This window comes from Oncorhynchus keta, chromosome 32, assembly GCF_023373465.1.
Source record: "Oncorhynchus keta strain PuntledgeMale-10-30-2019 chromosome 32, Oket_V2, whole genome shotgun sequence".
In the NCBI taxonomy this organism is placed as follows: Eukaryota; Metazoa; Chordata; class Actinopteri; order Salmoniformes; family Salmonidae; genus Oncorhynchus; species Oncorhynchus keta.
The window spans coordinates 12171576-12186927 of record NC_068452.1 but is presented as its reverse complement, the minus strand read 5'-3'; the positions used below and the strand labels follow the sequence as shown (position 1 = coordinate 12186927).

The following is a 15352-nucleotide window of genomic DNA, read 5'->3' as shown; positions in this document are numbered from 1 at the left end:
CTCCTGGACAGTCTGTGGTGCAACGTGGTGTTGGTGGATGGAGCGAGACATGATGTCTCAGATGTGCTCAATTGGATTCAGGTCTGGGGAACGAACCAGGGACTGTAGTGACGCCGTTTGCAGTGAGATGCAGTGGCTTAGACCGCTGCATCCGGGTGTGTGTTAACTATTTAAATGTACTAGAATGCTTTAAAGGCTGCTACAATTTTGAATATCGGTTATCGGTATCGTTTTTTGGAGCAAGGAAAATATTGGATATCGGTATCGGCCAAAAATGTAATAACGGTCTCAGGATAGTAGCTTGATGGCCTCATGTTAATTTTAGCGCCCCCAGAAAAAACCGCACACCCAGGCAAAGTGGAATTCTCTGGGCTTTCAGTCTCAGGAGAGGACGGTGGTGAAACTGGGTCTTGTAGGCCGGGCTCATCAAACTAATATTTGAAAATATATATATTTTTACTGCTAAATGCACATACACTTTAAGAATACTGCTGGAGCAAACGGAAAAGGCATTGGGTTTTTACTGAAATGTTTGATGATTGACAAGGAATATCTTGGTGACCATTGTTTCTTACACTGGCTATTATTTTAATAGTAGTACCACTACTATACTATTAGGGTCTCCACACCTTGTTATTGTACTAGTACCACTACTATACTATGAAGGTCTCCATACCTTGTTATTGTACTAGCTCCACTACTAGTACCACTACTATTCTAAGATGGTCTCCATACCTTATTATTGTACTAGCTCCACTACTGTACTCTGATGGTCTCAACACCTTGTTATTGTACGAGCTCTACTACTAGGACCACTACTATACTATGATGGTCTCCACACCTTGTTATTGTACTAGCTCCACTATTTGGTCCACTACTAGTACCACTACTAGCTCCACTACTAGTACCACTACTAGTACCACTAGTAGTACCACTACTATACTATGATGGTCTCCACACCTTGTTATTGTACTAGTACCATTACTATATTATGATGGTCTCCACACCTTGTTATTGTACTAGTTCCACTACTATACTATGAGTATCTCCACCTTGTTATTGTACTAGCTCCACTACTATACTATGATGGTCTCCACACCTTGTTATTGTACTAGTACCACTACTATACTTGTCATGTATTGTCATATATTGTCATGTCTTGTCCCTGTGCTTTCTCTTCTATTCGTTTCCCCCTGCTGGTCTTATTAGTTTTTTTTCCCTCTCTCTATCCCTCTCTCTCTCTATCGTTCCGTTCCTGCTCCCAGCTGTTCCTCATTCTCCTAACGACCTCGTTTACTCTTTCACACCTGTCCCCTATTTTGCCCTCTGATTAAGTCTCTATTTCTCTCTCTGTTTCTGCTTCTGTCCTTGTCGGATCCTTGTTTGCTGTGCTGTGTTCTTGTTCCGTCCTGTCGTGTTTTGCCTTCATCAGATGCTGCGTGTGAGCAGGTGTCTCTGTCAGCTACGGCCTGCGCCTACCCGAAGGGACCTGCAGTCTGTGGCCGCTTATCCTGTTATTCCCCTCTACAAACTAGAGGATTTCTGTTATCCCCGTTTGGACATTTCCTGTTAAGGATTCAGGATTTGTTATTTTCTGTTTGGACTTGAATAAACTCAGTTTCTGTTAAGTCGCTTTTGGGTCCTCACTCACCTGCATAACAATACTATGATGGTCTCCACACCTTGTTATTGTACTAGCTCCACTACTATACTATACATTTTTGGGGGTGACTTTCGGGTTTCCTTCTGCGCCGCCGTGTCTTTCTCTTCGACTCCATTCTCCTATAGCCCTCTTCGCACTGCTCCAGCGAATCCCAGGCGGGCTCCGGCACTCTCTCTGGGTCGACCGCCCACCTGTCTATTTCTTCCCACGTAGTATACTCCATACTTCTGCTATCCATAACGTCTTCCCATGTCCATTCTCCGAATAATTCATCCTCCTTTTGCTGCTCCTGCTGTCGCTACATGTTACCACGCCACTCGGTCCGTGTGTGGTGGGTGATTCTGTAACGGCGTTCTTCGTTTGTTGAAAGAGAGTCGGACCGAAATGCAGCGTGGTGGTTACTCATGTCTTTAATGAATGAAATGACGATACATGAAATAACTAATAAATACAAAAACAACAAACGGAACGTGAAACCTAAATACAGCCTATCTGGTGAACACTACACAGAGACAGGAACAATCACCCACGAAATACACAGTGAAACCCTGGCTACCTAAATACGGTTCCCAATCAGAGACAACGAGAATCACCTGACTCTGATTGAGAACCGCCTCAGGCAGCCAACCTATGCTACACCCCTACTCAGCCGCAATCCCAATACCTACAAAACCCCCAATACGAAACACAACATTTAAACCCATGTCACACCCTGGCCTGACCAAATATATAACGAAAACACAAAACACTATGACCAAGGCGTGACAGTACTAGTACCACTACTATACTATGATGGTCTCCACACCTTATTGTACTAACTCCACTACTATTCTATGATGGTCTCCACACCTGGTTATTGTACTTGTACCACTACTATACTATGATGGTCTACACACCTTGTTATTGTACTAGTTCCACTACTATACTATAATGGTCTCCACACCTTGTTATTTTACTAGTTCCACTACTATACTATAATGGTCTCCACACCTTGCTATTGTACTAACTCCACTACTAGTACCACTACTATTCTATGATGGTCTCCACACCTGGTTATTGTACTTGTACCACTACTATACTATGATGGTCTACACACCTTGTTATTGTACTAGTACCACTACTATACTATGATGGTCTACACACCTTGTTATTGTACTAGTACCACTACCATACTATGATGGTCTCCACACCTTGTTATTTTTCTAGCTCCACTAGTAGTACCACTACTATACTTTGATGGTCTCCACACCGTGTTATAGTACTTGTACCACTACTAGCTCCACTACTATACTATGATGGTCTCCACATCTTGTTATTGTACTAGCTCCACTACTAGTACCACTACTATACTATGATGGTCTCCACACCTTTTTTATAGTACTAGCTACACTACTATGATGGTCTCCACACCTTGTTATTGTACTAGTACCACTACTATACCATGATGGTCTCCACACCTTGCAATCAAATGTATCTTTATAAAGCCCTTTTTACATCAACCAATGTCACAAAGTGATATACAGAAACTCAGCCTAAAACCCCAAACAGCAATGCAGATGTAGAAGCTCAGTGGCTCCCCAATTAAGGTTCCACCAGCTGCCTATAGTTAAGAGGTAGTTCTGTAGTTGTATACAGCCAGACTGGAAGGATTCATGTAGATTGTTGGTCGAGAGGTAGTTCTGTAGTATCTAGCCAGACTAGAAGGGTTCATGTAGATTGTTGGTAGAGAGGTAGTTCTGTAGTTGTATCTAGCCAGACTGGAAGGGTTCATGTAGATTGTTGGTAGAGAGGTAGAGAGGTAGTTGTATACAGTCAGACTGGAAGGGTTCATGTAGATTGTTGGTAGAGAGGTAGTTCTGTAGTTATTTACAGCCAGACTGGAAAGGTTCATGTAGATTATTGGTAGAGAGGTAGTTCTGTAGTTGTTTACAGCCAGACTGGAAGGGTTCATGCAGATTGTTGGTAGAGAGGTAGTTGTGTCTAGCCAGACTAGGAGGGTCCATGCAGATTTTCTCAAGGTTGGTTTGATGGAGGCAGTTTTAAGGGAATTCGGCACAGTGCCTGAATTAAGAAAGTGTTTTTTGAATTTTGATTGTATGAGTCCTGTGGGAACAGGGTCCAAGGGGCAGTAAGTTGACCTCATATTATGGACCATTTCAGAGACAGATGTTGGGGTTGTCAATGATAATGTGGTGAAACTGCAGCTTGGAGGCTCAGTATGAAGCAGAGGGACAGGTCTGAATAAAGAGGTAGATTGGACAGTGAAACTGCAGCTGGGAGGCTCAGTGTGAAGCAGAGGGACAGGTCTGAATAAAGGGGTAGATTGTACAGTGAAGTAAATGCTCTTTATTTAAGAATTTTACTTTATTCAATGGAGTGGGTAAAGGAGGAGTTAGCGAGTGGTTGAACTAATTTCTTTAAGTTTAAATTGTCATTCATTACAAATCTTCACTAATCAATCAGCAAATGCTTTCCTTTGGACGTATCAATATAATAGTATTATTTAATTAAATACATTTAAAAAAATACCCCTTTTTGTCAGGAAATAAAATAAACATTTCATTATACTGCGTTGCCAACTCCATTCAGCAGATGGCGATGTGCGTCTTCTAGGTTCAGGCGACGCTGCCAGTGTGACGAATAATCCGGGTGGACGGGACGCTCCAACAACAACAGCTAGTCAGACACCTCGGTAGCTTTCTAGCAAACATAGCTACAACATTCAAGCTCTTTACACTGTTTTGGTGTATATTAGTCGCTGTGTATTCAACACACTTCTGTCGTATGTACTTGTTGGCCCATTTAATTATATATTTACGTTGTTTGTCAGCTAACTGGTTTGCTAAATTAGTTTAGGACTAGGCTAGTCGCTAATGCTAACTAGCTAACATCTCCGAACATGAGTTCACTAAACTACTCTCCTCCTGATAAAGAAGAGGTCTGCTGGGCGGAGAAAGAAGGTCTTGTGAAAGAGGAGGACGAAGAGAAGGATGTTACAATACAAACACAAGCTGTTACTGTGAAAGAAGAAGAGAAAGACGTTTCAGTGAAAGAAGAGGAAGACGCGTTCAGAGTGAAAGAGGAGGATGATGTTACAGTAAAAGAAGAGGAGGAGGAGGAGATGACTGTCACATTGGAGGAAGGAGAGGAGGTTGGAGATCTAGTTAACACCAGTAAGTACCGTCTCTGCAGTCGTTGAATCAATATGCAGTAAAGGGGTCCTACACTTTAATGTAGGAATGGCTGAAGCTACACTGTAACGTGTAGAACATCAATAGTGGACCATCAACAAAACGTTAACAATTGATCAAATGCATCCAATGACAATGCCTGAAATACTGTAGTCCTCAATATCTCCTATTAGATTAGCCCAATATGTAGTCTTAAAGGGGCAATCAGCAGTTGTTACATCCATGTTGGGACATATACATTAATATAATGATATGTACCCATCTGTTTCTTGAATAATTCACTTATAAATGCCTCATGAGCTTAGTTCAGCTGTACCCCATCATAACCTCAGTCAGCTAGCGTGCTGGTTAAGTTAGAACTAGCCTAGCTAGCTAACATCTCTGCTAAAGAAGAGGTCTGCTGGACGGAGAAAGAAGGTATTGAGGAAAAGGAGGCTGTTACAGTGAAAGAAGAGAAAGTTGTTTCATTGAAAGAAGAGGAAGACGTATTCAGAGTGAAGGAGTAGGAGGATGTTACAGTAAAAGAAGAGGAGGCAGAGAAAGAGGAGTTAACGTGCTCAACATCTGCTCTGACGACGAGCTCATGTCTGAAGGAGACGACACCTGCGAGGGTAAAAAAAAAAAACAACACTCTTTTTATTTTTAAAAATATTTTTTTATATATATTGACTTTCAATGTTGCTGTTTTTGGAGTGAAGGAGGAGATGACTGTCACATCAAAAAAGGAGGAGGAGGAAACTGGATATCTGGGCCCAGTTTCCCAAAGTCATCCAATTGTTCTAACAGTGAACTTAGCCGTAAGATGGTTTTGGGAAACCGGGCCCTGATTAACACTAGTAAGTACTGTCTTAAAACAGAGGCAGTTGTGGGACTGACGTGTGGTCTTAAATGGGAGATAGCAATTATATATATATTTTTTTACATTTATTTAACCAGGCAAGTCAGTTAAGAACATGTTCTTATTTTCAATGACGGCCTGGGAACAGTGGGTTAACTGCCTGTTCAGGGGCAGAACGACAGATTTGTACCTTGTCAGCTCGGGGGTTTGAACTCGCAACCTTCCGGTTACTATTCCAACGCTCTAACCACTAGGCTACGCTGCCGCCCCATTGCTACATTTAATTATTAATTAATTAATTATTTATAGGCATTGATTATTGAAGAATATAACGCATGAGCTTAGTTCAACTGTTGTGCCCTATCAGAACCCAAAATAAGCTTTTTTTACTCCAATGTTTAGAAACAATGTAAATCAACACTGTATAGCCTCAATATGGTTAAAACTATGTTGATATCATGGATGGTCAGTCCTTGTATCTATGAATTTGAGAGTAGTTACATTTCTCCAGCCCCATCATCATCTTATTACCAAAACAGTGGTGGAATTACAGCTTTGTTATTGTTTGAACTGCAGATTGGTTGGTTGATTGTTGTGTGGCTTTTTTAAAGGGGCAACCTAGTTTTTAAACGGAAACAAAATGGCAGCCCAGAGACCTGAGCTGTGTTTGAATACTCCTACTAACCGTACTATTTGTGACTTGAGTATGTATGCTTATTAAGGCGGCAGGTAGCCTAGTGGTTAGAGCTTTGGTCATAGTATGATGTAGTGAGTATGCCAAACGTTTCTGGATGTTGTACTACAGTCACCAAAATACAAAGTATACATGTGGAGGACACTTTCTGTGTTTTTAGGGCCCAAAATGCAATTCTTCAGGAAATGGGGGTGGCTTCAAACATTTTCAGATTTGAAGAAAATGGTGGAAAATATGCCGCTGAAGTCCGACGAGAGAGCGGATACAAATGATCTGCTTTAAATAATTATGACAAATGTTAAGAAAATTTTGATTAATGTAATGATTTCTTCAAATAAGTTACGTGACACGTTATGTTAACTACACTATCCTTACAAAACGCATAGCATATCTTTACAGCCGTATGTACCGGTATGTCAGCTAGCTACCTAGCTACTTATACATCAAACTTGCCAGTATTCTAACTACATTCTATCTAACTAACTGCCCAACGTTTATTGACCTGATTATTCACGTCATTCTTAGCCAAGGGGTCCGGTGCGTTCTCAATGGACATTGTTCATTCGAGGGCGTTTGTAAATTCGCTCTGGCTCTCTAGTCCGATTTCTCGTCTGAGTGTACCAGAGCACAGAATAATGAATTTACTAGCACTCAACACCCATTGAATATGTCCAGGTGTCAGTAAATGTAGGAAGAAAAAGCTCAAGTTAAATTGTTGCCAGCAGCCCAGTTAGTCATCAATACTCTGGATAACATGAAACAGCCTAACCAGCTCTGCTTGGGAAAGTAAAATGGTCAGAGTGAGGTTCTCTCATTTGTGTCTAGCAAACTATCCAACGTTAGCCAGTTAGCTTGGGTGCTTTACTGTCATTGTGAGGTCAGAACGCTTGGATCGACCCTACTCCTCAGCCATATAGTATTAGTTTACAAACAGTGGTGTTATACGAGCTTATGTTTTGGTTTCTGGTGGGGTAATACGGTTGAAACATTTGAGGCATTTATAAGTTATATTCTTCAAGAATCAATGGTTATATAGTAAATGGGTATTTCTATAACTGCCAGTGTAGATTTCCTGTTGGGGTCAAATTGTTAGAGCTGTTGATAAGTCATTGTATAATATTCTGGCAATTTTGTATTTTCTTAGCAAGGTGTTGGTAAAATAATGTTAGCTGCTAATCGCTAGTTAGCGGGCTAAGTGTATTAAGTGTCAGTGCACAACAGCCTGGTACCAGTGTAGGCTAGATAAGCATGCTCATTTTGTTGATGGTCAACCTGTTTGTTAAATCCAATGGTTCTAACCAAGAGTCACCTTAAATTTCTTGACAACACCCAAATGGATACTGTCATTAACACAGTTCTTCAATAATTACACAATTCTTTATACTGTAGCTATTTAGTTATAGTCACATAATCAACTATCATCAGCTGATCCAGGAAATCATTTTCTGAATTCCAGTCACATGATGTTGACTCACTGGCGAGTACAGTCCACTCATTTCCTCAACACGCTTGATATCCTCCTCCAAAAGGTTTACAGTTGTTACAGTTCCTCTCTTTTATTTCTTCTTGCTTCTTTGAGGAATACCAAGCCATGGCTCACTTTCCAATCTTGCTTTTTTTGTGTGGGATTTGCTCTAAACAAATCCCACACAAAAAAAGCAAGATTGGAAAGTTACATTGGAATTCAAGTGGATTTCATTATTTCTCTTTCACCCTTCGATCAACATGTACTTCTATGATGGAGTTCTGTAAAACATTTTATTTGTATTTTTTTGCCTTTTTAATGGAATGGAGATTGTCGTTTTTACAGCATGAGTTCTTTGTTCACAGTAATAGTGAACACCATTGTCTGATTTTCTGTATATTGCAACAACAACCAAAGTGCTTCTTCATTCATTACTCTGGTAAAGACAGTTATGCCGTGCTCCATGTTGGATCCAACATCCCTAACAAATTGATGTTTATCATGTGTTATTGTCTGCTTGATTTACAGTAGCGTCTCGTTAGTCTGTTTGGACACAGAGATTCTTAGCTCATAATGTGTAGAGAACTGTTCCTTGATGGATAGGCTATTGTACAACACACAGAGCTATTTTCCTTTATTCAGGACATTTAGAATGACAACACATTAATCAAATCAAAGCTCATTTGTCACGTGTGCCAAATACAACAACTGTAACCCTTATTGAAATGCTTACTTACAGGCTCTAACCAATGGTGCCAAAAAAGGTGTGTGTGTGTGTTAAAGATAAGTAAAGAAATTAAACAACAGTAGAAAGACATTTGAAAAAAGAGTAGCAAGGCTATATACAGACACCTGTTAGTCAGGCTTATTGAGGTAGTATGTACATGTAGGTATCGTTAAGTTGACTATGCATATAAGATAAATAGAGAGTAGCAGCAGCGTAAAAGAGGGGTTGGGGGGGGGGCACACTGCAAATAGTCAGTGTAACCATTTGGTTACCTGTTCAGGAGTCTTATGGCTTGTGGGTAAAAACTGTTTAGAAGCCTTTTTGTCCTAGACTTGGCACTCCGTTACCGCTTGCTTTGTGGTAGTAGAGAGAACAGTCTATGACTGGGGTGACTGGGGTCTTTGACAATTTTTCGGTCCTTCCTCTGACACCGCCTGGTGTAGAGGTCCTGGATGGCAGACAGCTTTGCCCCAGTGATGTACTGGGCCGTACGCACTACCCTCTGAAGTGCCTTGCGGTCAGAGGCCGAGCAATTGCCGTACCAGGCAGTGATGCAACCAGTCAGGATGCTCTCAATGTTGCAGCTGTATAACCTTTTGAGGATCTCAGGACCCATGACAAATCTTTTCAGTCTCCTGAGGGGGAATAGGCTTTGTCGTGCCCTCTTCACGGCTGTCTTGGTGTGTTTGGACTAATCTAGTTTGTTGTTGATGTGGACACCAAGGAAGCTCTCAACCTGCTCCACTACAGCCCCATCGATGAGAATGGGGCCGTGCTCGGTGTTCCTTTTCCTGTAGTCCACAATCATCTCCTCCGAGTAGTCTAGGGGGATTATTGACTAAATTATCTGGTGATCAGGTTATGAAATGTCATGACAGTACAGTGGAGAGAACAAGTATTTGATACACTGACGATTTTGCAGGTTTTCCTACTTACAAAGCATGTAGAGGTCTCTAATTTTATTATAGGTACACTTCAACTGTGAGAGATGGAATCTAAAACAAACAAAAATCCAGAAAATCACATTGTACGATTTTTAAGTAATTCATTAGCATTCTATTGCATGACATACGTATTTGATACATCAGAAAAGCAGAACTTAATATTTGGTACAGAAACCTTTGTTTGCAATTACAGAGATCATATGTTTCCTGTAGTTCTTGACCGGGTTTGCACAGACTGCAGCAGGGATTTTGGCCCACTCCTCCATACAGACCTTCTCCAGAACCTTCAGGTTTCGGGGCTGTCGCTGGGCAATACGGACTTTCAGCTCCCTCCAAAGATTTTCTATTGGGTTCAGGTCTGAAGACTGGCTAGGCCACTCCAGGACCATGAGATGCTTCTTACGGAGCCACTCCTTAGTTGCCCTGGCTGTGTGTTTCGGGGTCGTTGTCATGCTGGAAGATCCAGCCACGACCCATCTTCAATGCTCTTACTGAGGAAAGGAGGTTGTTGGCCAAGATCTCGCGATACATGGCCCCATCCATCCTCCCATCAATACGGTGCAGTCGTCCTGTCCCCTTTGCAGAAAAGCATCCCCAAAGAATGATGTTTCCACCTCCATGCTTCACAGTTGGGATGGTGTTCTTGGGGTTGTACTCATCCTTCTTCTTCCTCCAAACACGGCGAGTGGACTTTAGACCAAAAAGCTATATTTTTGTCTCATCAGACCACATGACCTTCTCCCATTCCTCCTCTGGATCATCCATATGGTCATTGGCAAACTTCAGACGGGCCTGTACATGCACTGGCTTGAGCAGGGGGACCTTGCGTGCGCTGCAGGATTTTAATCCATGACGGCGTAGTGTGTTACTAATGGTTTTCTTTGAGACTGTGTTCCCAGCTCTCTTCAGGTCATTGACCAGGTCCTGCTGTGTAGTTCTGGGCTGATCCCTCACCTTCCTCATGTCCATTGATGCCCCACTAGGTGAGATCTTGCATGGAGCCCCAGACCGAGGGTCATTGACCGTCATCTTGAACTTCATCTTGAACTTCTTACATTTTCTAATAATTGCGCCATCAGTTGTTGCCTTCTCACCAAGCTGCTTGCCTATTGTCCTGTAGCCCATCCCAGCCTTGTGCAGGTCTACAATTTTATCCCTGATGTCCTTACACCCTCTCTGGTCTTGGCCATTGTGGAAAAGTTGGAGTCTGTTTGATTGAGTGTGTGAACAGGTGTCTTTTATACAGGTAACAAGTTCAAACAGGTGCAGTTAATACAGGTAATGAGTGGAGAACAGGAGGAGTTCTTAAAGAAAAACTAACAGGTCTGTGAGAGCTGGAATTCTTACTGGTTGTTAGGTGATCAAATACGTATGTCATGCAATAAAATGTAAATTAATTACTTAAAAATGATACAATGGGATTTTCTGGATTTTTGTTTTAGATTCTGTCTCTCACAGTTGAAGTGTACCTATGATAAAAATTACTGACCTCTACATGCTTTGTATGTAGGAAAACCTGCAAAATCGGCAGTGATCAAATACTTGTTCTCCCCACTGTATAGTCCGAGGTCTATATTGTTGTTAGGTGAAGTAATGGTCCTACAGTAGGTCTGTTGTTGTTAGGAAAAGTTGTTAAACACTTAGTGTACAAACCCTCATTGTCACTGATGGCAAACCTAGCCAAAGATAATTTTTAAGTGTTTAAAAAAAAAGTATAAAGCAGTTGATTTGCAACAATAACACAAAGATTATATTAAGCAGTTCATTCAAGTGAGCCGTACACTTATAATCCAAAGTAATGTGAAATGCACTCAGAAGCAACCTGTAAATGGAGGCTATTTTTGCTGTCAGCCTATGAGAACTCCCCTGAGTTTTCCCGCACGGTGGTGAATTAGTGAATAGACACAGAACTTAATGTGAGTTTCCTTGAGTAGCACTCCTGATCTTGTGCTGTAATATTCAGAATACATTGTGGGAAACTAAAATCTTCGATCGACATTTTTGCTCCTGGCAGATATACTACATCCATAACTAGTGGTTTCCTCATTACCAGATATAGTACATCCATAACTAGTGGTTTCCTCATTACCAGATATACTACATCCATAACTAGTGGTTTCCTCATTACCAGATATACTACATCCATAACTAGCGGTTTCCTCATTAGCAGGGAGGAATTTCTGCAACCAAATTGTGTGTGAATCACCCTCGTGGTGCACAGAAAGGGGCCTATTTTGGAGACCAAAAGTTGTCTGGCACACTGCTTAGGATTTCAACAACTTGAGTAACTTATTTCTAGTTACCACTAATGTGAAAACAAGATCAAATATGACTTGTTGCTAACTTGACTGTCTTAATTGTGAAATAATTTAACAGATGTCAATTGTTGTACAACTTCATGGTTATTATTTATTTCTAGTCTACAATCATTGATGTTACAACTGTGGAAACAAGGGAAAACAATACAATTGACCAGACGTCAGTTGTTGTACAACTTCATGGGTATGCTCTGTGCATCACCTTTTACCTCATAAACAGTGGATTTCTGCTGTTGTGGGCATTTTAACCATCTGTCTGACTTTGTTGTTCATACAGGAGAGAGACAAGACTATCGTGGATCCTCTGTGGAGCCTCAACAACACCATGATGCTGATGAGGCAGAGAAAAGTCTCTCCAGATCAGAACTCCTCAAGAAACACCAGCGAGTACACACAGGAGAGAAATCTTACTGCTGCTCTGACTGTGGGAAAAGATTCAACTCTTCAGTAAAACTTAAAATACATCAAAGAATCCACACTGAAGAAAAACCTTTTGGCTGTACTCAATGTGGGAAGAGTTTTGTTAGTTCTAGTAAACTGAAGAGACACCAGAGAACACACACAGGAGAGAAACCTTATAGCTGTGATCAATGTGGGAAGAAATTTACTACATTTAGCTATCTAACTATACACCAGAGAACACACACAGGAGAGAAATCTTATACCTGTAATCAATGTGTAAGTAGTTTTACTCAGCTAAACAGCCTAATAGCACACCAGCGGACACACACAGGAGAGAAACGTTATAGCTGTGATCAGTGTGGGAAAAGTTTTACTAAATCTAGCTATCTACCGATACACCAGAGAACACACACCGGAGAGAAACCTTATATCTGTGCTCAATGTGGGAAAAGATTTGCCAGATCAAGCTATCTAACTATACACCAGAGAACACACACAGTAGAGAAATATTTTGGCTGTGATCAATGTGAGAAGAGATTTACCAGATTTAGCTATCTAACTATACACCAGAGAACACACACAGGAGATAAACCATATAGCTGTGATCAATGTGGGAAGAGTTTCGGTACATCTGGCTGTCTGACAGAACACCAGAGAACACACACAGGACAGAGTCTTTATAGCTGTAATCAATGTGAGAAGAAAAATCTGTGACCAGAGATAATCTGGTAAAAGATCTCTGATTAAACATCAGAAAATACATGTTGTTTCATAATATAAATGAAATAATGTTAATATTGTGGAAGTATTTTAGTAACGTCAAAATGTAGAATGTTTTAACATTGTAGTTGCAGTATTTTAATGATGTCACAATGTAGAACCCTAAACGTTTGCTCTGAATTGAAAGAGTACTGTTTATGAGATTTAACAAAATGTGACTAACAAAAATAGAGTTGTGTTACACTTACCACGTTGATGACCTTCTTGAATCAAAATGCAACACTTCAAAATGTTTAGGTTTTCAATATGTCCCAAACTGTTTCTACATATTGGTTATTGATTTGGACACGTTAACTGTGTTTTGACACTGCGCTATTCCCACTTAGCAAAATGTAATTCAGAAGACGTTGAAAAGACTATGCCCGACGTCCAATATATGTTTGGTTATAGTTGAAAGTGAAAGTTAAAAAGATGTATTTTCGGGTCTTTTTTAAAAAATTACTTGAAAACAACAACGTACTTGCAGCCTATACACATGGACGCAGTGTAATGAATTGGTCTATAATCAATTTTTATTAACAATTACTTACATCCCTCCAGTATTTATTGACAACATTCAAGTGCTAATTGTCTTTATTCCACAACTGAAGAAACATGATACAAATCACCTCATATTTCAAACATCCAAAGATACATGTTTTATTATTCCATGTCTCACCATTAAGTTCATTATTGCCCACACATATTATCAAAGGGGTGTACATTTGCTTTTGATATTTCATGTCTACAATTCATGTTACATTTAATAATCATAATTATTTATGCAACCGACTGACAATTTTTGGGTACTATTATATTGAAATTGTTATCCTGCTTTTAGAATATCAGGGATCATTCTCATTTGTACCAACCCAGATGTTACAGAGCATGACATTGGGGACTGGGCCCCGATCCAACAACATGCCTATCGGGATATTGCAGGAGTTTGCTCTTGAAATCAGACACGACAAATACAATTTGATTTGAGTTTCATTTGGGCTCGTTCCAAGGGGATGAGAGTTCTAGAAGCTAGTGGGTTTTAGGAGGACGAGAGTTCTAGAAGCTAGTGAGTTTTAGCAGGACGAGAGTTCTAGAAGCTAGCGAGTTCTAGGATTCTATAGAAAGTAAAAGGAGAAAAAAATGATATGATTGTAAGTATTTTTTTCATTTATGTTTTGTGGTTGGACTTCAGCACGTCAAGCTCGTTAGCACGTAGGATGCACTAATTGGTGTCACCTCGTTAGTCAGTATGTGTTACACCTGTACTGGCTTGTCCATCTGGTTAGTGGGAAGGTGTTTCACCTGAGCTTGTCCAGGTTCTATTTAAGAGTGCCTGGCCCAGTGCTCCAGTTGTCTTGATAGATGTGGAGAGTCAACACCTTTTTGGTTAGCTTCCTGTCTTTAAGTTTGGTGTGGGTTTTTCTTTTGTTTGCCTCTTGGGCAGATTTACTGGGTCTCATGGTGGGTGTCTTTTAGGTCCCAGTTCTTACTGGTCAACTTTCAGTGGACACCCCTATAGTGTCTTTCAGAACCCCTCCTAAAAAACAAGCTTATATTTTGGGTTGGATATTGCATCCAATTAATATTTTAATCAATGGAATTTCCTTATGCTCATTAGTCTTTCAGTTGCTAGTTCTGTTTTTTATCTTATGTTTGTTGTTGTTAATATTTCAGTTGATTTTAATTGGGTTTTTTCCTGTGAAATCATTGTGTTGCATCCAAGTCTGAAATGTGCTGTATAAATAAAGCTTAATTTGATTTGAACAAATTGTAAAACAAATTAACCCAATGACTGACCAATCAAGACTCTTGCCAAACAAATATGTGTAAAAGTAACACATTTCTTGGTCCACCTTAGTCTGAAAAAACACTTTTCCAGCCTGCTGAAGGCGTGGTGAAGTGGTAAACAACATCCCCGGCTCTACCAGGAGCTTGAGGTGGTCTCCCACAGCTCTGCTTATGTCATGTTGTGTGTCGTGGCCTTGCTGTTCCATTTCTTGACTGCCCCTGCAACACGGAAAGAAACACATTTAGTAATATTATATAAAACACTCAGGGCCGGTTTCACAGATAAGGCTTAAGCTTAGTCCAAGAACAAAATGCTTTTTTGAAAGCTACTTGCAGACTTCTCTTAAAATAGTGGTAGATTCAGCCTGTTCTGGACTCAACAAAGCCGATTGCAAGAGGGCAGATTAGAGCTACTTTAGGACTAAATGGAAGCTTAAATTAATCTTTCAAAGAGGCAGGTTTAACTTCTGCTTAGTGCTGTTTGTGAGGGAGCCTGGACTATTTGTAATATTTAAGTGAAGACCAACATGCATTACAGAGGCCAGCCAGACCAGTACTTGTGG

The 15352-nt window shown here is 40.5% G+C and overlaps 1 protein-coding gene across 4 annotated transcripts; it reads left to right on the top strand.

Annotated features, from left to right (window-relative positions):
• Positions 1–4256: 4256 nt before the first annotated feature.
• Positions 4257–14835, top strand: LOC118365124 (zinc finger protein 239-like). 4 transcript variants are annotated; one of them, XM_052490247.1, is made up of 3 exons: positions 4257–4355; positions 4600–4836; positions 12118–14835. In XM_052490247.1, the coding sequence occupies exons 2-3, from the start codon at positions 4785–4787 to the stop codon at positions 12954–12956; spliced, it is 891 nt and encodes a 296-aa protein (XP_052346207.1). In that variant the 5' UTR covers positions 4257–4355; positions 4600–4784; the 3' UTR covers positions 12957–14835. The 4 variants fall into 4 exon arrangements, with proteins under 4 accessions (XP_052346207.1, XP_052346206.1, XP_052346205.1 ...); XM_052490246.1 differs by having other exon boundaries at positions 4261–4445; XM_052490245.1 differs by having other exon boundaries at positions 4261–4445; positions 4597–4836.
• Positions 14836–15352: the final 517 nt, after the last annotated feature.